Source organism: Schistocerca gregaria, chromosome 6, assembly GCF_023897955.1.
Source record: "Schistocerca gregaria isolate iqSchGreg1 chromosome 6, iqSchGreg1.2, whole genome shotgun sequence".
Classification (NCBI taxonomy): Eukaryota; Metazoa; Arthropoda; class Insecta; order Orthoptera; family Acrididae; genus Schistocerca; species Schistocerca gregaria.
In genome coordinates this window covers 488009049-488036904 of record NC_064925.1, presented here as the reverse complement: position 1 = coordinate 488036904, position 27856 = coordinate 488009049, and the positions used below count along the sequence as shown (strand labels likewise).

The 27856-nt window shown below is 43.0% G+C and overlaps 1 protein-coding gene across 1 annotated transcript in view; it reads right to left on the bottom strand.

Moving 5' to 3' along the window:
- The window catches only part of LOC126278585 (dipeptidase 1-like), a 272315-nt gene that overhangs the window by 112911 nt on the left and 131548 nt on the right, over positions 1 to 27856 (bottom strand). Inside the window, exons 6-7 of the mRNA XM_049978797.1 lie at positions 18751 to 18820; positions 15958 to 16134 (exon numbers count right to left, since the gene is read on the bottom strand). Of these exons, the coding sequence (XP_049834754.1) occupies positions 15958 to 16134; positions 18751 to 18820 (247 nt within the window). The remainder of the gene's footprint in view (positions 1 to 15957; positions 16135 to 18750; positions 18821 to 27856) is intronic.

Sequence of the window (27856 nt, the reverse complement as noted above, 5' to 3'; positions counted from 1 at the left end):
CCTATTGCAAGAGCTTTTGGTGTCTATTAAGAAAATCGAGGCATCTAATAAACAAACTAATGAGCAGATTAAGCAACTTAAGGCATCCAATGAGCAGATTAAGAAAGAGATAGAACAGAGTAATAAAACTCAAAGCTTCCTGGTAGAGGAGATCAAAACGTTCCGAGAAAATTTCAATGCAGAATTAAAAGGATTTGATGATAAACTCCAGAAGCTAGATGAAAAGCTGAATCAATTGACAGATTACTGTAGAGTTGAAATACGTAAAACAGAGGAGGATGCAGAAGTTGGATGGATGCAGAATTGGTAAGTACGAATATACAAAGGGAAGAAACGGAGCAATGGAATAAGAAGATTTCTAATCAGATGACTGGTGTTAAGAAGGAGGCAAACAAGCAGATGAACTATGTGAAAAAGCCGGATGAAAACGTTTCACAGTTGGAGTTGGAACAAAAGCAATGTGTGACGCAATTAAATATTGTGAGTGCTGACATAGGAACCTTGAAGCAAGAGGTAGGGGAACAGTTTGAAGCCGAGGTTAGGGCACTATTATGTGATAATGTTGTAACTAACAACAATTTCGTATGGCTGCAAAATTCTATGGAGACTTTCAAAAAATTCAGTCCTAATGAGAATTGGCATCCACGTGACTTCTTGGATCAGTTTGCTGATGTATTACCAGTACTGTGGGGTGACCACAGAAAAATTAGGTTTGTGGTGTCATATATGGAAGCAGATGCAGGTACATGGGGATTAAGCCTTGGACGAGAATGTGAGACATATGAAAGTCTTAAGAAGGCATTCCTAAATGAATTTTGGACAGCAAGGAAACAGGTTTGAGTTTCGAAATGCACTCTATCAGCATAGAAGGTATAGTTATGAACGTGATAGAGGTTTAAAGAAGTTTTTTCAGAAGCTATATGATAAAAACATGTTCACAGTAAATGAAAACAGCCAAACAGTTGCAGGATAAAGATTTATTGAAATCCTGGATCACGGTTACCGTGTATCTAAATATACCTTCACCAGAAACAAAAATACACTAAAATCACATCCAGAAGTGGCGATACATAAAACAATAGTGCCAAAGGCGTCGTCAGTAGTAAAACATCTCTACTAGACAACTTGGAAGAAAGAAATCATGAGGTAGAACCTGAACAGAGAAAGCCAAGAATTCTTAATGGAGCCAACAGGGTCAAATCAGTAAATGACAGAAGACATGATCAGTGATGGTACAATAATGATCGAGGATCACATGGTCATGGATTCAGAGGAAGACATAGTGACTACAGAGGTGGAGGTGGTGGTGCTGCATTCTACAATGATAGGTATCAGAGAACAGGGTTCAGTGAACAGACTGAGCCAGAAGAAAATCATGAACCATGAGGAGAGGAAAAGTAGGTGTGATTCCTGATGAGGTCCGGTTAGGAATCCCAGAAACAGGACCACAGCCTTCTGGACAGTAATTTAACGTTGTAGATAAAACTTCGGTATACGAAAACTTCACTTGGTGGTTTCCTGGTTGAAGAGCATGTTCCGCTACAGCTGATTTTCCTATTTTTCCAAGTCGACAAAGACTTTTATGCTCTTTCAGTCGCGTATTTACGCTTCTTTTGGTAGTACCAATATAAACTTTCCCACAGGTACATGGAATTTTATACACACCACATGTCGACAGAGGAGGGCGTTTATCCTTTACAGATCGTAGTACTTGACTTATTTTCTTTGTTGGTTTAAAGACCGGTGTTATGTCATGTCACCTGAACCACGCCCCCCTTTCTCACAATATATAAGTCGCTCTGACATCCGGCCAGTCAGTCGGCAAGACTCAGCGGAGCAGCGCCTCTGAGGAAGTCCAGCGCAGTCCTGGACGAAACGTAAGGAGCAGAAAAAGTTCTTGGACCACGACGTCACATCCCGGAAAGTATATCAACAGCCATATTTCTTAGGTAACTATGATACAAAAAAGATACTGTATATGTGAAGCTATGGCCCAATGGCAGAGATGGCCATATGTCCCTAATCGGATCTGGCTAAATACACTCCTGGAAATGGAAAAAAGAACACATTGACACCGGTGTGTCAGAACCACCATACTTGCTCCGGACACTGCGAGAGGGCTGTACAAGCAATGATCACACGCACGGCACAGCCGACACACCAGGAACCGCGGTGTTGGCCGTCGAATGGTGCTAGCTGAGCAGCATTTGATCACCGCCGCCGTCAGTGTCAGCCAGTTTGCCGTGGCATACGGAGCTCCATCGCAGTCTTTAACACTGGTAGCATGCCGCGACAGCGTGGACGTGAACCGTATGTGCAGTTGACGGACTTTGAGCGAGGGTGTATAGTGGGCATGCGGGAGGCCGGGTGGACGTTCCGCCGAATTGCTCAACACGTGGGGCGTGAGGTCTCCACAGTACATCGATGTTGTTGCCAGTGGTCGGCGGAAGGTGCACGTGCCCGTCGACCTGGGACCGGACCGCAGCGACGCACGGATGCACGCCAAGACCGTAGGATCCTACGCAGTGCCGTAGGGGACCGCACCGCCTCTTCCCAGCAAATTAGGGACACTGTTGCTCCTGGGGTATCGGCGAGGACCATTCGCAACCGTTTCCATGAAGCTGGGCTACGGTCCCGCACACCGTTAGGCCGTCTTCCGCTCACGCCCCAACATCGTGCAGCCCGCCTCCAGTGGTGTCGCGACAGGCGTGAATGGAGGGACGAATGGAGACATGTCGTCTTCAGCGATGAGAGTCGCTTCTGCCTTGGTGCCAATGATGGTCGTATGCGTGTTTGGCGCCTTGCAGGTGAGCGCCACAATCAGGACTGCATACGACCGAGGCACACAGGGCCAACACCTGGCATCATGGTGTAGGGAGCGATCTCCTACACTGGCCGTATACCTCTGGCGATCGTCGAGGGGACACTGAATAGTGCACGGGACATCCAAACCGTCATCGAACCCATCGTTCTACCATTCCTAGACCAGCAAGGGAACTTGCTGTTCCAACAGGACAATGCACGCCCGCATGTATCCCGTGCCACCCAACGTGCTCTAGAAGGTTTAAGTCAACTACCCTGGCCAGCAAGATCTCCGGATCTGTCCCCCATTGAGCATGTTTGGTACTGGATGAAGCGTCGTCTCACGCGGTCTGCTCGTCCAGCACGAACGCTGGTCCAACTGAGGCGCCAGGTGGAAATGGCATGGCAAGCCGTTCCACAGGACTACATCCAGAATCTCTACGATCGTCTCCATGGAAGAATAGCAGCCTGCATTGCTGCGAAAGGTGGATATACACTGTACTAGTGCCGACATTGTGCATGCTCTGTTGCCTGTGTCTATGTGCCTGTGGTTCTGTCAGTGTGATCATGTGATGTATCTGATCCCAGGAATGTGTCAATAAAGTTTCCCCTTCCTGGGACAATGAATTCACGGTGTTCTAATTTCAATTTCCAGGAGTGTAAATACGAGGGCTATTCGGAAAGTGAGGAACGATCGGTTGTGAAATGGAAAACACTGTGAAAATCCGATGAGACTTTTCACAGGCGTTTTGGCCAGTGTCTCTAGTAGTCCCGTCGATCACCTCAAGACGCTGTTTTCAGTTGAGAGCGCGCTGTGAGGGAGTAAAGGTGCCTAGAACAACAATGTCTCCAGCGAAGTAGGAGGGCCCGCTGAGAGGCTTCGCCATAATGAATGCAGCCTATCTAACACAACTGCCACGCACTTCCTTCTTCATGGCACTTCTCAGCCACACTCTGCAAAGGCAGTGAAGACGCTCCTGCAGCCTTTTCACCCACAACACAGCCGTATTTGGGCCGTCCTGAGTATTATCTCTGTTCGCGTGAAACGCTGATTACTAAGACAAAACTTGAGTGCAGGCTATGCTCTATAGATCAGCGTAGAGAGTAATCAGAGATGACGATGGTATTGGAAATGTGGTACTACGCCCCCACAAATGTCTACGTCTGAGCGGCGACTATGTAGAGAAGTACCTGGAAGGTGTAGCTGAATGTGGAAAGAAAATAGTTTTGATTTTCACTGTTGTTGCCATTTCGCGACCGATCGTTCCTTACTTTCGAAACAACCCTCGTAAATTAAATGAAAAATGAACAATAGCAATGAATTCAATGAAAAATTCGATCACAGAATAGTATTATAGGCAGCAGAAGATTCGCAGAGTGGCAAACGTGCTCTGACGTAGCCGCTGGCTCCAAGAGCGGCCCTGACGACGCTACAACCAGAAATACAGCACTGCGAAGGTACCATGAGTTAAGTTATTTCACAGGTTACGAAGAGTAATGAAAAACTAGACCCTTCACTCCGCGATAAAAGTTAATCCTGATACAAATCGGACATCAGTTGTAAGCCTAATAAATGGTTATTCAATAAAAGTGTGATGCAACGGTAAGAAGATGATTTCTTTATTTATGTCCTTTTTTTTTTTTTGAGGCGTCCACGATATGTCACGATATCCAGTGACAGACGCCCTGACTAAATTTATTATACTGTACACATGTTCTTAGCTTTCCTTGTAAATCACATAACCGCCCCCTCACGTGTTGTTGTAGTTCATCCATCTAGTTCAGCGATCTACTCGGAAAATTTTAACTTAATGGCTTTAATGACATCCAGCTTGTAAATATGGAGTCTTTCGTTCCCAACACAAAGAAGGGCTTCGCATTATCACTGAAATAAAACTGAACTCATTCGAGGAGCGTAAAATTTGAGGTTCCACAAGGATTGATACCCAGCCCATTCCTGTTGTTCTTCCAACAATTCAGCATACTTTGAAACTGTAATGTTTGTTTACAATTATAGCACACCAATGAAGGAATCTAATTCAATATTACCAAGTAAAATTAGATGATACATAACAGGCCAAAGACTCCTCCAGAACAAACAGTTGACCTCATAATCTCAGAAAGATTCATATTGTGTGATTTATCACATCTAGAAACAACATGCTAGTTGACATTAATAGCCAGAAACTGTGTACAGCACCGACTGAACCGGTTTTCGGTGGTTGAAGTGGATCATGAGTTAAAAATGGAGTAGATAAATGAACCAGGAAACTCAGTTCAGCATTGTTTGTACCTCTATTTGCGTTGGCTTATATTTTACTTATTTTCAGTCTTTCTTGTTATATGGACTTACCTTGTGTGGCAGTGGACCTAAAATAAATAAAGTATTTATTCCGTACGAGCGAGCAGTCAGAAAATTGGCTAAAGCAGATAACTATACATCTTGGAGAGGCTTCCTTGAAATTCTTACGCCAATATTCTGTACATTGTTCTTACAGGTATTTGTAGTTAATAATAAATACTAGTTCTAGTTTTAGCTGAACTGTGATTTAATCGGTTGCAAAACATAATACCAAGATAATTGTCGTAAATACTTGGCCTTCTTGTCTAGGGTTCGAAATGTAGTCACAGAAATAACCAGCAGCTGTTTAATATAAGTCAGGCTGTATCGTTTTCTTCCATGTAGCGACCTACCTGTTAATTTATTACGGGTGGTTTAGATTTAGTAAGTATTATCAGAAATAGCTTTAAACATGTAGTGATGGTTAAACGCACCCTTCACGTATCAGCAAGTCATGGTTCTTTTCGATTGTGGAATAGCTTATGCTGTTCTACATTCTTTCTAGTTCTGCTTGTTCCGTTTTGTTTAATACGAAGAATGAATGAACGAATGGCCGCCTGAATGCTCATCTAGTTTTCCGGACGATATTCGTTATAGTCCTGGAAATCGCTCGGTGTTAAACCAGATGTTGTGTGAGCTCAAAGAACCTGTGTTAGAAACTTGTGTACGTTTTCGTGACAACTTTGTAATTTTTCGCAACCTTTAAGAATGGCTACTGGACAATCCACACCATTGATAGTCGTAGGAAAGTGTGAGCGCATTGTCTAGCGGTTGGAGGTTTATCTACTGACAATCCCCTCGTATGCTTCTGTTTTGGCGTTAATTTCACACGTCTTATCGACGGACAATTAATGATTAATGCAATCGATACACTTTCACTCTGAGTTTCAATACTTAACATGTGCAATACTTAATTATGAAATCTGGGTAGGTGTAGTTTACTTATTGCTGAATTTACGAAGTATGGACGAAATTGTTTAGAAACATTTGTATTTTTGTCATGTGAGGAGAACTTTCACGTAATTTTTCAAGGCATTACTGATGTTTAAAGTATCAATTATAGAGGGCTTTCATTGTGCAATATATCCTTTCAAAGTAAGCGAAGGAGTAGGTAGTAAAAGCTAAGCGGATCGGGTAAGAAATTTGAGGGCGTGTTGGTTATAGATGCGAGTCTCTTGGTGAACTGAAATGAAACGTCAAAGGAAGTGTTCGAGGTCGGAAGACCACAGGCAAATACTTATCGAGAGAGACCAACTTTTGGGTGCTAATGATACCTCTAATTTTCTATTAATGATGAGATGGTTCCTTTGAGAAAGAAATCTTTCTAAATCCAATCTTGTACTTTGTTTATGACTTCATTGCCGCTTGGGCGTTAAGCTCTTCATCTACATCTGCACCCCGCAAGATACGTAACGGCGTGTGGTGAAGGGTACTCTTGATACCAGTATCTCTTTTTCCCCTTATCCTCTTCCATTGACAACTGGTACAAGCTAAGGCCGACAGTCCACGCCTCCTTAAGAGCACTAATACCTCAGATTTTTTCGTCATGACCATTTCACGAGACGTGTATTGGAGAAAGTAATATGTTACCTGACTCCTCTTCCTGGAACATATGCTGTCAGTATTTCAACTATACATCTCTCCGTGATGCACGGCGCCCCCCTTGTTGCATCTGCCACCGTCCATCTGCCACCGTCTACTTAATGTTCTCGTCCTTGCTAAGTGATCCAGTGATGAGATGCACGTAAGCTTCATTGGACCTTATTTATCTCATCTACTGATCCAGTTTAGTGAGGATTTCAGGCTGATGAGCAATAGTCAAGTATAGTTCGAAAAATTATTTTCTTAAGACTCTCCCTACATACCTCAGTCCGGCATCTGCTTTTCCTGCTGTTTATTTTATGTGATATTTACATTTTAGGATGCTGCAGAAGCTATTCTCACATATTTTACGGAAATTTATAGTCAATAGCATGAGCCTATTCCCCTATTTATCTTCAGTTCGTTACATTTATTTACGATTGTGTTTTCCTGCATTTCACCACAATCGTCCGATGTTCCAAACAGCACAAGAATAATACTCGGCGTTCCCCAAGGAAGTGCTATAGGCCCTCTGTTGTTCCTGATCTATATTAACAACATAGGAGACAATCTCAGTAGCCGTCTTAGATTGTTTGCAGATGATTTTGTCATTTACCGTCTTGTAAACACATCAGATGACCAAAACGAATGATTTAGATAAGGTATCTGTATGGTGCGAAAAGTGGCAGTTGACCTTGAATAAAGAAAAGTGTGAAGTTATTCAATGAGTACTAAAAGAAATCCGCTAAATTTCGATAACGCGTTAAGACACACAAATTTGAAGGCTATATATTCAACTAAGTACTGAGGGATTACAATTATAAACACCCTAAATTTGAACGCTCACATACACTACTAGCCATTAAAATTGCTACACCAAGAGGAAATGCATATGATAAACGGGTATTCATTGGACAAATATATTATGCTAGAAATGACATGTGATTACATTTTCACGCAATTTGGGTGCATAGACCGTGAGAAACCTGTACCCAGAACAACCAACTCTGGCCTAATAACGGCCTTCATACACGTGAGCATTGAGTCAAACAGAGCTTGGATGGCGTGTACATGTACAGCTGCCCATGCAGCTTCAACACGATACCACATTTCATTAAGAGTAATGACTGGCGTATTGAGCCAGTTGCTCGGCCGTCATTGACCAGAGGTTTTCAGTTGGTGAGGAATCTGGAGAATGTGCTGACCAGGGCAGCAGTCGAACATTTTCTGTATCAAGAAAGACTCTTACAGGACCTGCAACATGTGGTCGTGCATTATCCTGCTGAAATGTAGGGTTTCGCAGGGATCGAGTGAAGGGTAGAGACACGGGTCGTAAAACATCTGAAATGTAATGTCCACTGTTCAAAGTGCCCTTAATGCGAGTAAGAGGTCACCGAGACGTGTAACCAATGGCACTCCATACCATCACGCCGGATGATACGCCAGTGTGGCGATGACGAATACACGCTTACAATGTGCGTTCACCGCTATGTCGCCAAACACGGATGCGAGCATCATGATGTAAACAGAACCTGGATTAATCCGACAAAATGACGTTTTGCCATTCGTGCACCCAGTTTGTTCGTTGAGTACACCATCGCAGGCACTCCTGTCTGTGATGCAATGTCAAGGGTAACCGCAGCCATAATCTCCGAGCTAATAGTCCATGCTGCTGCAAACGTCGTCGAACTGTTCTTGCAGATGGTTGTTGTCTTGCAAACGTCCCCGTCTGTTGACTCAGGGATCGAGACGTGGCTGCACGATCCGTTACAGCCATGCGGATAAGACGCCTGTCATCTCGACTGGTAGTGATACGAGCTCGTTGGGATCCAGCACGGCGTTCCGTATTACCCGCCTGAACCCACCGATTCCATAATCTGCTAACAGTCATTGGATCTCGACCAACGCGAGCAGCAGTGTTGCGATACGATAAACCGCAATCGCGATAGGCTAGAATCCGACCTTTATCAAAGTCGGAAACGTGATGGTACGGATTTTTACGTGAGGCATCACAACAACGTTTCACCAGGTAACGCCGGTGAACTGATGTTTGTGTATGAGAAATCGGTTGGAAAGTTTCCTCATGTCAGCACGTTGTAGGTGTCGCCACCGGCGCCAACATTGTATGAATGTTCTGAAAAGCTAATCATTTGCATATCACAGCATCTTCTTGCTGTAGGTAAAATTTCGCGTTTGTAGCATGTCATCTTCGTGGTGTAGCAATTTTAAGGGCCAGTAGTGTAGATAATGTTGTGGGTAGGGCCAAGTGAAGAGTACTATTCATTGGCAGAACACTTAGAAGTTGCAACAGGTCTACTAAAGAGACTGCTTACACCACTCTTGCCTGCCCTATTCTGGAGTACTGATGTGCGGTGTGGGATCCTCATCAGATGGTACTGACGGATGACATCGAAAAAGTACAAAGAAGGCAGCTCGTTTTGTATTATGGTAAAGTAGGGGAGATAGTGCAACAGACATGATACGTGAATTGGACTGGAAGTTAAAAAAAAGCCTTTTACTTTGTGACGGGATCTTCTCATGAAATTTCAATCACCAGTTTTCTCCTCCGATTGCGAAAACACTCTCTTGGCACACACCTACATAGGGAGAAACTATGGACACGATAAAATAAGAGAAATCAGGGCTCCCACAGAAACATTTAAGTGCTCGTTTTTCACGCGCGCCGTTCGAGAGTGGAACGATAGAGAGCAGCTTGAAAGCGGTTCATTGAACCCCCTGCGAGGCGCTTAATTGTTAGTAGCAGAGTAACCACGTAGATGTAGACAGCAGATAGCAGCAATGACCAGAAACTGCTTGAAGAATTTCTGACGTTATCCACTAGACGGTTTACAAACTGTAAACAGTAACAGCCCTTCACATCTGTCGATTTCGTCCCATTAGGATGGAATTAAGTGCCACCTGCAAGGAAGCTGCGGCTTCATTCACAGATCACTTACTGTTCTCCAGGGGGAGCAAGAATACGACCCGCGAGCCGTGCTGTGGATCACGTGCCGTAGTGATCAGCCTGGCTGTGCAGTTCCCTCACTGACACCTCATGCTGCCTGAGCGGGTGGAGGAGGAAACTGCTAATGTGTCATTTATAGTTGGTAGTGCACACACAGTGAGTATGACTTGGTTGCGTAGTTTGCATTTCTCATCAACAGAGATCACAAATGAAACAAATTTTCAGTATTACTTAGTTATTTCTGGCGTATTATCTGGTACACACTGTTGGCATACGGACAGATGCAGACAGTTTCACAGATTTTCTTCAGTTTCATAATAGGCAAATGATCTTTCACACAAATATGCTGATCGAAATATTGCAGCACATTTTTAACTTCATTATGGAGATGTCGAAACTCTATGTGAGCAAAACAATGTAGACGTCCTGGATAGGTTTAACGTAACAGGATTAGTCTTTAAAACTGGAATTACAGTGTACAACATTCAGTACCATCTGCACTTGCACAGGGGTGTTTCGACTGAAATGGATAATGGTCTCGAAAACAGCTACAAAACAAATATACGATTGACAGTGCCTCCAGAACGTGTATAAAACTATCCCTGTAATTCTTTCGAGGCCACAATGAATTCTTCAAACCTCACATAGTCTTTTTTCATACTTTTCTTCTCGTTTTGTGAAAAAAAGGGGGTGAGAGCGAAATATGTAACAATGGTGCGATAAAGTGCTCATAAAAGTGTTAGGAAGAGAGATTTACCATAGGTGGACAAGACGGAAAATATAAATACAGTAACATTCATAACCAGTATCCACAAATACAGTATTTTAAAGAAATAAACAGATTTTTTCATGACTCCATTGCAGATAATACGCTGTTAAATGATTAGAAGGGCCACTAAGAGGCCGACCTGTAAAAATCAGTTTCCACTAACAATATAATTTTCAGGTCAGCAATCTAAATAAATCAAACGAAATGCACTTGTTATGGTGTTTAGGCCTAACCGAGATTGGTAGTTTTATTCTATCTTACAGAAAAAGATGGAACCGCAAAAAATTTCACACAGATGTCAAAACATGCTGGGCAAATAAAAAAGAAATAAACTGTTTTTGCATAAGGTGGGGGTTTGAAAAAAAAAAAAAACAATTTTACATAGCTGTGGTGTATTGAAAAACAATTTAAACTACCTCTTTCATTATTATTTTTATTAAATACTGACCTACAGAATTTTCCTTGACAAAGACAACTCAGACTTAACTTATTCATTTATTACCCACAATGTACAAGCCCAACGCAATCTGATTGCTATACACTGACAGCATGACTTCCAATAATTAACCCAAAAAATTGCCCTCAATGCCAACAAATCCCAACAATAACACAAATCCAAGAAATATGAAATTAAAGGAATGTGAAACTACCTCCAGCTGTGTTAATTGCCTAAACTCATTTCAATCACGAATCCCGATAATGGAAACCCCATTCTTTTTCATAAGTTACTTACCTCAGAGAAAATCTTCATAACACGAACTAAAGCAATTACAGCAAGTAGAAACAACAGCCAGCTAAATAACAAGATTATAACTACTATAGAATCCAACTACTAGGAGGCATATGGTTAGCGAAAAAAAGATTTTCTTGAAGAGCAAACAATGTATTTAGGAAATTCTACCTTATTCATGTGACATCCAGTTCCAAAAATTATATAGTTGTGAATAATTCCACTGCCCAAACATTATTAACCATACATCCACCCTTCTAAATTTACTTGAGTATTTTCTTATAAACACGTCATTTCATCTCGCTATACAATGCACGTCCTACCGAAACAGAGTCTCCACTAAGAATATCATGTCCATACACTTCCATATCCACTCGCTAGCTCCTAGTCCGTCCAGCCACAGAGTATCTTCCCGAGGGCGCAGAGGGCTGTCAGCGATATTAACACAGTCTATAGCGCTGCCAATATACAAAAATATACAAACAGGATTCTTACAAAATGTATAAATAACTGGCTAAAGAGCTGGACAATTAGAGGCCAAACACAGTAAAAATGTATAATTCATAGCTGTTAAGACGACGACAACGATAATGCTAAAGTAACATGGCGTGATTTGATATTTATATCTGCTACATCTACATCTACTTGCATACCCCTCAAGCCACCGTACGCGGAGAGTACCTTGTACTAAATATGTTCCACTCGCAGACAGAGCGAGGTTAAAAGACTGTCTTTATGCGTCCGTACGAGCCCTAATTTCTGTTACCTTATCTTCGTGGTCTTTACTCGAAATGTACGTTGGCTGCATTAGAATCGTTGCACAGTCAGCTCCAAATCTCGGCTCTACAAATTTTACGAATAGTGTTTCGCGAAAAGAGCGCGTCTTCCGTGTAGTGACATCCACTAGTGTTCACGAAGCATCTCAGTAATTATCGCTTGTTAATCTAACCTATCGGTAACAAATGTAGCGACTAGACTCTTGAGGCCGCGGTATGCAGCCCTCCAGTGAAGGGAAACAGTCGGCAGAGCGTAGGGCGGGTCGCTGCAGCGCGTCACGTGGGTGGTTAACGTCAATTAGAGTCTGAGCGTTGAATCTGTGGGAGATAACGCTACGGGACTGGCACTGTTTCAATCTGGCCGCTGTAGCCGTCGCACAAACAGGTGTCCGCTGCGTTCTCGCTGCACTAGGTTGCGGTGGGACTTCCGAAATGTAGACAATACCCGGGGATCGGCATAGCTTACAGTGCCATTCGCGCCCAATGAGTGCACCTTCGAAAGGCAGTTCTGGGAAAGTCGTCATTATATTTTTCCAACCTCCCCATTGTAGTAGACTATGACCTCTCCGAGACACACGGCTGGAGTGTGTCTTACTACGCTGAACTTAACTGATATACATCTGGGCAGCTGAGTGGTTACCGTACCTGACAGCCATGTGGAGAAGCCGAGTTAGATTCCATGTACTGCCAGGGATTTTTGCTTGTTTATGGGGGGGGGGGGATGGGGACCTGGAACACTAGGCATCTCCGCACAGTAAACGGTGGGATGTCGCACGCGATAATTGCGAAAATTTTGTTGATGACGGTGCAAATGCAATGACGAAAGTATTTTATAGAGAGTTTCAGAGTAACGTTCGAAGTACAGGCGTATAAAAATTGAAATTTTGGAGTCAATAATGTTTATTCTATTTGCAAAAATCCCGAAACACTGCTTTTCCAGTTTTTTGTGACATGCTACTAACTGTGAAGAAACTATGAAAACACTTCGGGATAAACCACGCCAATTTTCAGACATTACCCATTAGTGGTAATTTTCGTGTGTCAATTTAACTTTCATCAAATATATAAATTTCTATCGTAATTTTTTCTGTTTTCCGTCTTTTCCGTAGTTTCTTTAAATTCTTATACGTATGTACCATCTGTGACAAATGTGAGTGAAAGAACGCCAGAAATCGGCTGGCTCGAGTATGGAAACTAACGAATACATCTCGAGGACCACACAAATGAGTTAACAGCGACGAAAATCGTAACTAACACCGAACGACAAGTTCACATTACGCACTTTGTGCCAGAAAAGTTGGTTTTAACTTAAAAACAAGAGAAAGACACGACAAAATGTAATATAGCAGCATATTATATCTACCAAATAATATGTTTATAGTATGTATAAAAGGAAACATGTATTACAGGACAATGATGATGCTTCCCAAATCAGTAAGCGAAAAGCGTATGGCAGTGAACAATCTGCCTTTAATTAGTTGCATTGACGGTACATATCTCCACGAATATAAATTTCAAGTTTGAACTTGTTATTTCATTGTGATGTTACACTTTGCCTGTGTCCATTTCGTAGTTTATAAAATCCTTACACATTTTATACATTTCCTAGGAAAAGCATCGAATTAGTATTTATTAAACTAAATACACTCCTGGAAATTGAAATAAGAACACTGTGAATTCATTGTCCCAGGAAGGGGAAACTTTATTGACACATTCCTGGGGTCAGATACATCACATGATCACACTGACAGAACCACAGGCACATAGACACAGGCAACAGAGCATGCACAATGTCGGCACTAGTACAGTGTATATCCACCTTTCGCAGCAATGCAGGCTGCTATTCTTCCATGGAGACGATCGTAGAGATGCTGGATGTAGTCCTGTGGAACGGCTTGCCATGCCATTTCCACCTGTCGCCTCAGTTGGACCAGCGTTCGTGCTGGACGTGCAGACCGCGTGAGACGACGCTTCATCCAGTCCCAAACATGCTCAATGGGGGACAGATCCGGAGATCTTGCTGGCCAGGGTTGTTGACTTACACCTTCTAGAGCACGTTGGGTGGCACAGGATACATGCGGACGTGCATTGTCCTGTTGGAACAGCAAGTTCCCTTGCCGGTCTAGGAATGGTAGAACGATGGGTTCGATGACGGTTTGGATGTCCCGTGCACTATTCAGTGTCACCTCGACGATCACCAGAGGTGAACGGCCAGTGTAGGAGATCGCTCCCCACACTATGATGCCGGGTGTTGGCCCTGTGTGCCTCGGTCGTATGCAGTCCTGATTGTGGCGCTCACCTGCACGGCGCCAAACACGCATATGACCATCATTGGCACCAAGGCAGAAGCGACTCTCATCGCTGAAGACGACACGTCTCCATTCGTCCCTCCATTCACGCCTGTCGTGACACCACTGGAGGCGGGCTGCACGATGTTGGGGCGTGAGCGGAAGACGGCCTAACGGTGTGCGGGACCGTAGCCCAGCTTCATGGAGACGGTTGCGAATGGTCCTCGCCGATACCCCAGGAGCAACAGTGTCCCTAATTTGCTGGGAAGAGGCGGTGCGGTCCCCTACGGCACTGTGTAGGATCCTACGGTCTTGGCGTGCATCCGTGCATCGCTGCGGTCCGGTCACAGGTCGACGGGCACGTGCACCTTCCGTCGACCACTGGCGACAACATCGATGTACTGTGGAGACCTCACGCCCCACGTGTTGAGCAATTCGGCGGTTCGTCCACCCGGCCTCCCGCATGCCCACTATACGCCCTCGCTCAAAGTCCGTCAACTGCACATACGGTTCACGTCCACGCTGTCGCGGCATGCTACCAGTGTTAAAGACTGCGATGGAGCTCCGTATGCCACGGCAAACTGGCGGACACTGACGGCGGCGGTGCACAAAGGCTGCGCAGCTAGCGCCATTCGACGGCCAACACCGCGGTTCCTGGTGTGTCCGCTGTGCCGTGCGTGTGATCATTGCTTGTACAGCCCTCTCGCAGTGTCCGGAGCAAGTATGGTGGGTCTGACACACCGGTGTCAATGTGTTCTTTTTTCCATTTCCAGTAGTGTATTTTTCCAAGAATTTGTAAGTATTTTAAATATGTCCTAGGCATTCCATGCAGTGCCTTAAATTCACACTTTCCTAGTAACAAATACACTTTATGTATCCATCTTTAAATAATGTGTAACATCTACCGCTGCCCTATGCACACGCGTTTTTTATTGAAAGGATCAGTGTTACGAGGGAGAGTTTTCTTAGAAACATTTTATGAATTTCTGATTAAAAATATTTACTACACTTTTTTATCCAATACTCTGAAACTAGTTTCATATAGGGCTTTGAGGACTTACCCAGCTGGGAAAGAGTGTCTGACCGGCCTTTAGGTGGAGAAGGGGGGGGGGGGGGAGGGAGAGATACCAAATACGAATCGTGCTTAACCCCAAAGATATTAATTCGGTGTCAGTTTCAAGTTAGGCAGAACATGTAACGCATCTCACTAGCTGCACGTATGCCCAACACCATTTGTCCTGATATCTGAGAACTATTTGTCGTTCACCGCGCAACTAATGCAAGCTGCTTCACTCTCCCCCATCACGGCCACGCTCTTGTTTTTGGCTACAGAACTTCTATTTTTCTATTTTGACTTTTATAACCCTTACAGCATTACACAATCAGATATGAAAAGGCTCGATGAATGAGTAAGAACGTAACCCAAACGGACCGGTCGCTAGTGAACCAAAGCCGGAAGAGTTTGCCCATATCTTGGTGGACGACGGTTGGTGGATTATCAGCATTCTAGGTGATTCCAGGTGAAGCCTACAACACAATGCCTCGTCATCTGTCACCGCAGCGAAAAGGGATACTACATTCCTCTATTAGGTGTGTCAAATACTGTTGCTCGTGAGTGTAAATAGAGGGGTTTGATAAATGAGAATCGTTTTTAAAAGAGAGGGCGGGTAGAAAGTTTGGCTGTTGAGCAGGACAGTCTACTCACCACCATCTTGAGCACGTCGTCACGCACGTTCCTGTGGTGTTGGCAGATCGCATACGCCGACGAGTGGGAGAAGATGACGGGAGCGACGGAAGCGTTGATGGCGTCGATCATCGTCTGGTGCGACACGTGCGCCAGGTCCACCATGATGCCCAGACGGTTCAGTTCCCGCACCACCGTCTAGAAAAATAATGTTGGATTGACATTTCGGTTACAGAGAAGATCGGTAGCTTACACGAGGAAGGACCACTACGTTACTGAACCGTGTTCTTTAGAAAGGATAAAAGTATGACGAAAATTGCGTTATAGTTGTAGGTGGTCAATGAATGAGCTAAACTGACGAGCAAGTCGCAGTTTGCAACTGGTTGTCTCTGTCCAAAATATCACCGGTAATTTCGCTGTAGGTGCCGAACTTTTCGAAGGGCGGTCGGAAGAAACGAAAGGGGCAGCTTTTTTCTTTTCTTTTCTTTTCTTTTCTTTTCTTTTCTTTTCTTTTCTTTTTTTTTACTGTCATTCTGCCTATGGCCTCGTCAAAGAGGGCGGAGGAACGGACAGAGATTCAGAGCACTCTCTTGTCTTCAAGGTGGGACACTGTCCCTAAAGGCGGAAGAATCAGCAAGGATCAACGGGATGAGGATGCAGATGGCAGTGGAAACCACTGCATTAAAGTCACATAACGTGTGCCCACAGCACACGTGGCCCGTAATTGAAAACGTGTGATGATGATGTCTCCATTGGCTAAAGATTCCGGAATAGTCCCCCATTCGGGTCTCCGGGAGGGGACTGCCAAGGGGGAGGTGGCCTTAAGAAATGTTTGAATAAGTAACGGAAGGATAACGTTCTACGAGGCGGGGCGTGAAATGTCAGAAGCATGGTAAGGAAGATAGGAAAACTGAAAAAGAAATACAAAGGTTCCATGTACTCGTAGATATAGTAGGAGCCAATGAAGTAAAATTGAAAGACGACAAGGATTTATTGTCAGATGGGTTTAGGATAGTGACGCCAACAGCACCAGAAAATAGTATAATGGGAGTAGGATTCGCTATGAATAGAAAGGTAGGACAAAGAGTGGGTTAAGTGAACAGTTCTGTGATATGGTTGCTTTTCCCAGAGTAGACAGCAAGCCACCGTCGAAAACGATAGTTCAGATATATATGCTGACGTTGCAAACTGAAGATGAAGTGATTGAGGAAGTATATGATAACATTGAAAGGCTAATAGAGTACGTAAAGGAAGATGAAAATCTAATAGCCATGGGGGACTGGAATGCAGTTGTTGGGGAAGGTGTAGAAGAAAAGGTTACTGGAGAATATGGGCTTGGGACAAGGAATGAGAGAAGAGAAAGACTAATTGAGTTTTGTAATAAATTTCAACAAATACACTGTTCAAGAATCACAAGAGGAGGAAGTAGGAAAACACCGAGTGATACGGGAAGATTTCAGTTAGATCATGGTTAGACAAAGATTTCGAACTCAGATTCTGGATTGTAAGGCATAATCAGGAGCAGATATCGACTCAAATCACAATGTAGTAGTGATAAAAAGTAGATTGCAGTTTAAGAAATTATTCAGGAAGAATCAATATGCAAAGAAGTGAGATACGGATGTACTAAAGAATGATGAGATACGCTTGAAGCACTCTAAGGCAGTAGGTACAACAATGAGGAATAACTCAGTAGGCAGTACAGTCGAAGTGTATTGGCAGTCTCTAAAAAGAGCAGTCAAAGAAGTTGGAAAGAAAAACATTGGTGCAAAGAAGGTAGCTGCGAAGAAACCATGGGTAACAGGAGACATACTTCATTGATCTATGAAAGAAGGAAGTACAAAAATGTTCAGGGAAATTCAGGAATACAGAAATACAAGTTGCTGAGGAATGAGATAAATAGGCAGTAGGGGGAAGCTAAGACGCAATGTCTGCATGAAAAATGTGAAGAAATCGAAAAATAGATGATTGACGGATGGACCGACTCAGCGTATACGAAAGTGTTAACAAACTTCGCTGAAATTAAAAGCAAGGGTGGTAATTTAAGATTGCAACGGGAATTCCACTGTTAATCGCAGAGGAGAGAGCGGTTGTTGGAAGCCTCTATGAGGGGGAAGACTTGTCCGATGTGATAGAAGAAGAAACAGAGGATCCAGTATTAGAATCGGAATTTAAGAGAGCTTTGGAGGACTTAGGATTAAGTAAGATAGAAGGATTAGATAACATTCCATCATAATTTCTAAAGTCATTGGGGGAAGTGCAACAAAACGACTATTCACGTTAGTGTGTAGAAAGTGTGAGTTTGACCACATACCATCTGACTTTCGGAAAAATACCTTCCACACAATTTCGAAGGCTGGAACAGCTGACAGGTGCGGGAATTATCGCACAGTCAGATTAACAGCTCATGCATCCAAGTTTGTGACAAGATTAATATACAGAAGAACGGAAAAGAAAACTGAGGATGTGTTAGGTGACTATCAGTTTGGCTTTAGGAAAAGGCGCCTGAGAGGCAATTCTGACGTTGCAGTTGGTAATGGAAGCAAAATTTAAAAAAAATCAAGACGCATTCATAGGTTTCGTCGACCTGGAAAAAGCGCCTTAACCGCGAGACCACCGCGGCCGGCCTTTAATTTTTGGGATTTCTTTTACGTTTTATTATTTAATTAGGCTGAAAACCCACCAAATTTGTATTTATATTGCACATGTGTAATGTAAAAATAAGAATGTACTTGTTTCATATGATGGATGCAACTGGGCAACAGAGCACAAAATGCGTAACCTCCGTAAACGTTTTAAAAAAAATGTCGTCACCTTTCCAAACTCAGTGAGGCCATTGTGTTCAGGTGTCCCACCTTCACCGTCCACGGGAGAGGCGTCCGCCCTGCAAAAGAAGGAACAAAGGTACACTGTAACTCGACTGCTTGAGTTGTTTACTAAATATGAATACAAAATATTCTCTGAAAGAAATGAAACACCTGTGAAACGCGAACAATGAAGACGTCTAAAGGCGCGAAGAACAAACAGCATGTTGGTGTGGGTGCTGGTAGAGGATTACGATGCCCATAGTTCAAAGCCCAGTGCTGTTGGGAAAACACCGTGCTCACAACTTGGATACGCTGAAATGTCCTGTATTATGAGGAGCCATACTATCTTAATAATCTCAGAGATGTGAGGATGATATCGAAAACGATTAGTGCAATTAACGGTATTTCGGCGTTTTTGGTCTCTCCGAAGAACCGCTCAACATATTGAGAGTTAGGTTTCATTTTGTATTTTTGAAAATACACCATTGGCCATAAAAATTGTTACACCAAGAAGAAATGCATATCATAAACTGGTATTCATTCGACAAATATATTATACCAGAACTGACATGTGATAACGTTTTCACCTAATTTGGGTAAATAGATCCTGAGAAATCAGTATCCCGAAAAAACACCACTGGCCGTAATAACGGCCTTGATACGTCTGGGTATTGAGTCAAACAGAGCTTGGATGGCGTGTACAGGTACAGCTGCCCATGCAGCTCCAACACAATACCACAGTTCATCAAGAGTAGTGACCGGCGTATTGTGACGAGCCAGTTGCTTGGCCACCATTGACCAGACATTTTCAATTGGTGAGAGATCTGGAGAATGTGCTGGCCAGGGCAGCAGTCGAACATTTTCTGAATCAAGAAAGACTCATACAGGACCTTCAACATGCGGTCGTGCATTATCCTGCTGAAATGTAGGGTTTCGCAGGGATCGTATGAAGGGTCGTAACACATCTGAAATGTAACGTCCACTGTTCAAAGTGCCGTCAATGAGAACAAGAGGTGACCGAGACGTGACACCAATGACACCCCATACCATCATGCCGGGTGATACGCCAGTATGGCGATGACGAATACACGCTTCCAATGTGCATTCACCACGATGTCGCCAAACACGGATTCTAACATCATGATGCTGTAAACAGAACCTGGATTCATACGAAAAAATGACATTTTCCCATTCGTACACCCAGGTTCGTCGTTGAGTACACCATCGCAGGCGCTCCTGTCTGTGATGCAGCGTCAAGGGTAACCGCAGCCATGGTCGCCGAACTGATAGTCCATGCTGCTGTAAACGTCGTCGAACTGTTCGTGCAGATTGTTGTTGTCTTGCATATATCCCCATCTGTTGACTCAGGGATCCGTTACATCCTTGCAGATAAGATGACTGTCATCTCGACTGCTAGTGATACGAGGCCGTTGGGATCCAGCACGGCGTTCCGTATTACCCTCCTGAACCCACCGATTCCATGTTCTGCTAACAGTAATTGGATCTCGACGAATGCGAGCAGCAATGTCGCGATACGATAAACCGCAATCGCGATAGGCTACAATGCGCCCTTTATCAAAGTCGGAAACATGATGGTACGCCTTTCTCCTCCTTACATGAGGCATCAGAACAACGTTTCACCAGGCAACGCCGGTCAACTGTACGAGAAATCGGTTGGAAACATTCCTCATGTCGCCACAGGCGCCAACCTTGTGTGAATGTCTGAAAAGCTAATAATTTGCATATCACAGCATCTTCTTCCTGTCGGTTAAATTTCGCGTCTGTAGCACGTCATCTTCGTGGTGTGGCAATTTTAATGGCTAGTAGTGTAGCTAACAGCAATATTAATAGTTTATTTAATATTCCGCAATGAATTAAAACTCAGATCAGATTCTTCTATCTGGGTAATTGAACTCTTTGATCGACAAGGAAACTCAAAATGTCCTTATGTGTCCAGAGATAGGAACACGTAATGCACCGAGGATCGTTGTGGTGGTATCGGTGATGTGGAGTGGGGAGGCATCATGCTGCACCCACGTACTGACCACCAAATAATTGAAGAGGGCACCCTTGGTGGTCAACGTTATCGTGACACTGTACTCTTTCCTATGTGCTTCCTTTTAGGGGTATATTCAGCTCGGACTTCATTTTTGTGGATGACAATGCGCGACCGCATCGAACAGCGGAGGTGGAGGAATTCTGGAAACTAGACGATATTATGTGAATGGATTGGCCTGCCTTTCCCTGGACTTAGATCGCGTCGAGCGCGTGCTTGATGCGGCAGGGAGGCGCCTTGCAGTACGTCCACATACGCCACTGACCATCCACCAGTTGGGGAGTGGAAACACATCCCACAGGAACTCCTTACCAACCTCGTGACCAGAATGGGGGCACGTTGAAGTGGATGCATTGCCGGTAGTGGTGACCACACACACTCCATTAAGTGCCATGTGCCGCCTCTCGTAATATCCAGGGGCCCGTTAAGAATCACGGTGACTACGATGTAATTTTTGTCTTTCAATACAAGTGTCATTTCTTTTCGTCTCAATGCGTATTTCATTCAGTTACCTTCTATACTTCAATGTAGCCTTTCGTTTCTACCTACTGCTCAAGTCTCGTCGATCCATGGGAACTATGTTCTTAACAGCGAAACATTATGCGCAAGTTACTTTGTTACTTTGTAAAAGACTATTTCACCACAGGGAACTATAGAATACAGGGTGTATATTTTAAGTTGACAACTCAGAATAACTAAAAAAATTTGCTACACACGAAAAAATGTGTAGAATCCAAAGTTGATTATTTTCGAGGGTGACATTTTCCGGTTTAGCTCGCCACCCCAGTTCACTGGGGGTTGGGCGGGAGGCAACTTTAAAATTTGAAATGGGAACCCTCATTTCTTTTATTTCAGAATCAGATTCTACATGAAAAGCTACGTATATTTTTTCTAAGACATTTGTTTTGATTCTTGCTTGTTGACGCTGTAATTCAAGAAAATCCATTTTTGTGTGGAAAATGGTTACAGATAAATAAAAAATTCTTATTTACTTCTTAAATTTTGATTCGCTAAAACTAAAACTCTCCCTCTCTCTCCATAGGGTGGATAGGAGAGAGAGGAATTAGAGTTTTACAAATGTTGACCCAAACAGAGTTTTACAAATATTTGAGTCAACATTTGTAAAACTCTAATTCCCAAATCTTTATAAAACTCTAATTCCTCTCTAATTCCCAAATATTTGGATCAACATTTGTAAAACTCTAATTCCTCTCTCTAAAACCACACCCTGTGGGGAGAGAGAGGGAGTTTAGTTTTACCTAATCAAATTTTAAGAAGTAAGTAAGTATTTTTTCTTTATCCGTAACCGTTTTCCACGAAGAAATGAGAACAGTGCATGGAGCGACGTCATCGGGTACAGAAATGGCATCAGATAGTGTTTTTGAAAGAATGCGGGTACTGTTTGTTTCAAATTGCACAAGATACACAGCGCCTACCTAGCGCCTTATGGCGTTGGGTGCTATTGGGTATAGCAGCGAAATACAGTTGGAGCGTGTCCAGTGACCAGTGTGATCTACTTGAATGACATCCTGCGACCCATAGCCATATCCGTACTGCACAACACCCCAAACTCCATTTTTCAGCAAGACAAAGCATGGCCACATGTTGCTGCACGAACACGTGATTTCTCGGTGTCACAGGATGTTAGCCTTCTGCGCTGGCCCACAAGATCACTGAAATTGGTACCAATCGCAAATGTGTGACTATGGTGAAACGACAGGTACAGCGCTGTGACCCAATGCCGGCGCTGTGGCCCAATGCCAGCCACCAAAGATGAACTTAGGCTCCTGGTGAATGCAGAATAAAGCATGAATGACTATACAATAGGACGTCATTCGAACCTTATGCCCGTCAATGCCGTCAAGCATCGAACAAGTTACCAGACGGACCCTGTACCTAGTAGGTAACAGGACACATCCTGCCCCGAGATGACTGAAATGCTAATCATTTCTGAAGAACATAGTAATGTGAACGACCTATCTTGAATCGTTCAATGTATTTCTTTTTTCCTGAGCATATACTAGCAACACACCAGTGCTTCGCAACGGAGCGGTGTTTGCATAACGCTGAACAGCACTTTTCAGGGTTCCTAACTCAATCACTAAAAAGCAGAACCCTTTTAGTATCACTCCGTTAATAAATCCGTTTTTCCTAGGCAAGAAGTCAAATGGAAATTAAACCTGTCGAAGGAAGTAAAGCAGTTTCGCAAAGTTTTTAATACGCAAAGTGAAATCACTTGGTTCGTACACTGTAGACAAGTAAATTCAGTATTAGTTTGTGTTCGTAAAGGTAGGACCGCAGCGCTTAATTCTGCGACTGGCATAAGCTTACGAAAATACTTCTGTCACTGAGATAAACTAACAGCGTCATGTTTTGATTCTTTGGGGTACTACGAAACTAACAGCGCCATCTGTTCCGTCTGTCTCTGTTTGATGGTTCAAAATGTTAATCAAAATTATACTGCATTGTCGCTGGCAGTTTGTTTGCAATTAAGGTTGATTCCAGTCCATTACATTGCATTAGTTGGCGACGTTCATTCTATCAATTTGCGTGTTAAACACTGCATTATTGCAAGCATATAAATGAAGTGTATATGTGCTGACCTGAATGCGTGAAGAAATATATTTTTGTCATTTGATCTGTTTCATATGTTTCTTTCGCTGTGATATTACTGTGTCACAAGCAAATAGGTCTAGTAAACCAGCGTTTCAAAACATATGCTCGCTGAAATACTATTCACGCGGAAATGCTTCAACAGTTTCATCTTTTTACATGTTTTTGGGTTATTTTGGAGGAGACAGTTCACATAGTTTCGTGTGTTGTTGTATGATGCGTAATGATGATAGTACAGGTCACGGGCAAACACAGTAACAGTTAATAGCGGACAATGGTTAGCTTTTTAGAGGGAAACTGAATGAAAAGTTTGCCGCTGCAGTACAATACATTTAGTTTCCAGCAGACAGTTTGTGGCAACAGGTCATGATATTTCCATTTAAGGCAGTTTGGCGACAAATTAACACTGTCACACTATCGTTAAGCAAAGTGCATGTAACAACCATTTCTGGTATGAGCTTCACAATAAAGTTACATGTTTCTTAAGTAAGACGGATCTTGCAGAGATGTTGTTGTTGTTGTTGTTGTGGTCTTCAGTCCTGACACTGGTTTGATGCAGCTCTTCATGCTACTCTATCCTGTGCAAGCTTCTTCATCTCCCAGTACTTACTGCAGCCTACATCCTTCTGAATCTGCTTAGTTTATTCATCTCTTGGTCTCCCTCTACGATTTTTAGCCTCCACGCTGCCCTCCCGTACTAAATTTGTGATCCCTTGATGCCTCAGAACATGTCCTACCAACCCTTCTTCTAGTCAAGTTGTGACACAAACTCCTCTTTTTCCCAATTCTATTCAGTACCTCCTCATTAGTTATGTGATCTACCCATCTAATTTTCAGCATTCTTCTGTAGCACCACATTTCGAAAGCTTCTATTCTCTTCTTGTCCAAACTATTTATCGTCCATGTTTAACTTCCATACATGGATAGACTCCATACAAATACTTTCAGAAACGACTTCCTGACAAATCTATTCTCGATGTTAACAAATTTCTCTTCTTCAGAAACGCTTTCCTTGCCATTGCCAGTCTACATTTTATATCCTCTCTACTTCGACCATCATCAGTTATTTTGTTCCCCAAATAGCCAAACTCCTTTACTACTTTAAGTGCCTCATTTCCTAATCTAATTCCCTCAGCATCATCCGACTTAATTCGACTACATTCCATTGTCCTCGTTTTGTTTTTGTTGATGTTAATCTTATACCCTCCTTTCAAGACACTGTCCATTCCGTTCAACTGCTCTTTCAGGTCCTTTGCTGTCTCTGAGGGATTTACAATGTCATCAGCAAACCTCAAAGTTTTTTTTTTATTTCTTCTCCATGGATTTTAATTTCTACTCTGAATTTTTCTTTTATTTCCTTTACCTTCTGCTCAATGTACAGATTGAATAACATCGCGGATAGGATACAGCCCTGTCTCACTCCCTTGCCAACCACTGCTTCCCTTTCATGCCTCTCGACTCTTATCACTGCCATCTGATTTCTGTACAAATTGTAAATAGCCTTTCGCTCCCTGTATTCTACCCCTGCCACCTTCAGAATTTGAAAAAGAGTATTCCAGTCAACACTGTCAAAAGCTTTCTCTAAGTCTAAAAATGCTAGAAATGTAGGTTTCCTTAATCTTTCTTCTAAGATAAGTCGTAGAGTCAGTATTGCCTCATGTGTTCCAACATTTCTACGGAATCCAAACTGATCTTCCCCGAGGTCGGCTTCTACCAGTTCTTCCATTCGTCTATAAAGAATTCGAGTTAGTATTTTGCAGCTATAACTTATTAAACTGATAGTTGGTATTTTGCATCTGTGACTTATTAAAATAATAATTCGGTAATTTTCACATCTGTCAACACCTGCTTTCTTTGGGATTGGAATTATTATATTCTTCTTGAAGTCTGAGGGAATTTCACCTGTCTCATACATCTTGGTCACCAGATGGTAGAGTTTTGTCAGGCCTGGCTCTCCCAAGGCTATCAGTAGTTTTAATCGAATGTTGCCTGCTCCCGGGGCCTTGTTTCGACTTAGGGCTTTCAGTGCTCTGTCGAACTCTTCACACAGTATCATATCTCCCGTCTTATCTTCATCTACCTCCTCCTCCATTTCCACAATATTGTCCTCAAGAACATCGCCCCTGTATAGACCCTCTATATACTCCTTCCACCTTTCTGCTTTCCCTTCTTTGCTTAGAAGTGGGTTTCCAGAGATGGAGTGGCATATATACCTCAGCGACACAGATAGCCGTAATGCAAGTGCAACAACAACGAAGAGTTATCTGAGGAAAGGCAAGACTAACATGTGGTTCATGAAGAGCAGAAGCAGCCTTTTCAGTAGCTGCAGTAGCAATAGTCTATATGATTAACTGTTTTCGGTTTATAACAATGATCATCATAAACTAACTGTGCTCGTACTGCAAATGGCTGAAAGCAAGGAAAAACTACGTCCGTCATTTATCCTGGGGGAACGTAGATCCACTGAATGGCTTATTGATAGTATCTTCTTGGGTAAAATATTCTGGAGGAAAAATAGACCCCGTTCGGATCTCCGTACGCTGCCTATCTATGAGGGCGTCATAAGAAAACGAAACTGTCATTTCCGGAATGTCTGATACTTAAATCGGGTAGACAAGTTATAGAATTTAAAAAGGGAATTTGACAGGTTATCGTTAGATGTGAAGTTTGATGGAGGCAAGAACAGGATCAGTTGAGAACAAAATCAAATAGGGAGAATACAGGAAAAGATTTACTAATAATAAGATAATCAGAATAAAAGGTAGGTTCTATGAACAGCATAGTGAACGTATTGTCGTATCCAAGATAGACACGAAGGCAACAGTCACCACAATAGTACAAGTTTATATGCCAACTAACTCCGTAGATAATGAAAAGATTGAAAGAGCTGTTGTTGGTGTACATGAAATAGTTCAGGTAAGGGAGAGGAAAATTTAATTTTGACTGGGAAATAGATTTCCATAGTAGACAAACGGGGAGAAGGAGTAATAGTATGAGAATACGAACTTGGGGGAAAAGAATGAAAGAGGAAGTGGGCTGGTAGAATTTAGCACAGGTAATAGTTTAACCATCGCTAATACTCAGTTTAAACGTCTTGAAAGACGGCTATATACTTGGAAGAGCCTGGATTCACAGAAAAGTTTCGGACAAATTACAAAAAAATAAGACAAAGTTTCTGAAACCAGATTTTAAGGTGTATCACATTTCCAGGAGAAGATGTGGACTGTGGCCATAGTTTATTGATTATAACTTGCAGACTAAGAATGAAGAGTGTTTTGAAAATTACGAAGTTAAGAAGACGGGACCTGAATAAACTGAAAGAATCAGGGAATATTAGGCAAATTTGACCTGAAACAGAAGTAAGAAGCACAATAAAAGACCGAATGAGTAGCCTTGAGAGACGGAATCGTGAAGGCAACTGTGGATTAAATTGGAAGAAAGTTAAATCCCAGTTGAAAGCCTTGGATAATGCATGGGATGTCGATGTTGCTGATAGCAGAAAATAGACTGCCTGACAAAAAACGAAGCACCCACAATACAATGTCAGACGTCAGTAAACACCATCTGCGGGTATGTAAATGATTAGAGTTGCAGTTCTCTGTGATAGATGGAACGGCCAACAGCATGCCTTAGTTTTGTTCTTGTCTAGTATTGTTAACAGGCCTGGTAAGATATACAGGTTGTTAGTGGTATAAGAGCAGATATTTTTATTGGTGATTGAGGACAGTGTTTTGAACAACATTACAGCAGTATTTATGTCATTTGCACACTAACAGTTAATTGTGTATGTTACGAGGAGCATGTTTTTAGATTGGTTGGTACCTCCAAGATCATATGGCAAGAGCGAGACATTAATACTTATATTTCCTGGCGAGCAGGACAGGTGTTAAAGCGTGGACCCGTGGACGCAGAATGGGTACTGTATACTGGCAAGTGTAGTCTGCTCAGTGATGCAGTTACGTCTGTGCAGAAAACATCACATAGTAAATTATGCAAAGTGTGGCCTGGTAGACAGAGGCAGAGAATTGACAAGTAACACACTGAAGGAGGTACATATGAAGGTACCAAAGATCGCAGGTATCTGCACTTATACCCCTACCAAGCAGCATAGGGGGTGTGAACAACGTTAGATGTTGAATGACCACTGAGAAAAACACGAAGACGCTGCATACTCGTGTGAAACAGCGATATCAGCACCACAGAGTTTGGTCTCCATTTGGTCAGCTGGTCGAATCGTGCAGTATCCAGCTTCTAGTGCATTCTGGTGTGGCAACGTCTCGACGTTGCACCTCGGGGAAACGTGGGGGCAAGCATATTTATCGTGAACGTTGTGGTCGACCATGTCTGACCACCACAAGGAACGATCACTGTACTGTGCACCATTCACAGCATAGCTCCTTCTCATATGCGCCTTCCATCCTGAAACAGGTACTGGACGCCTTGT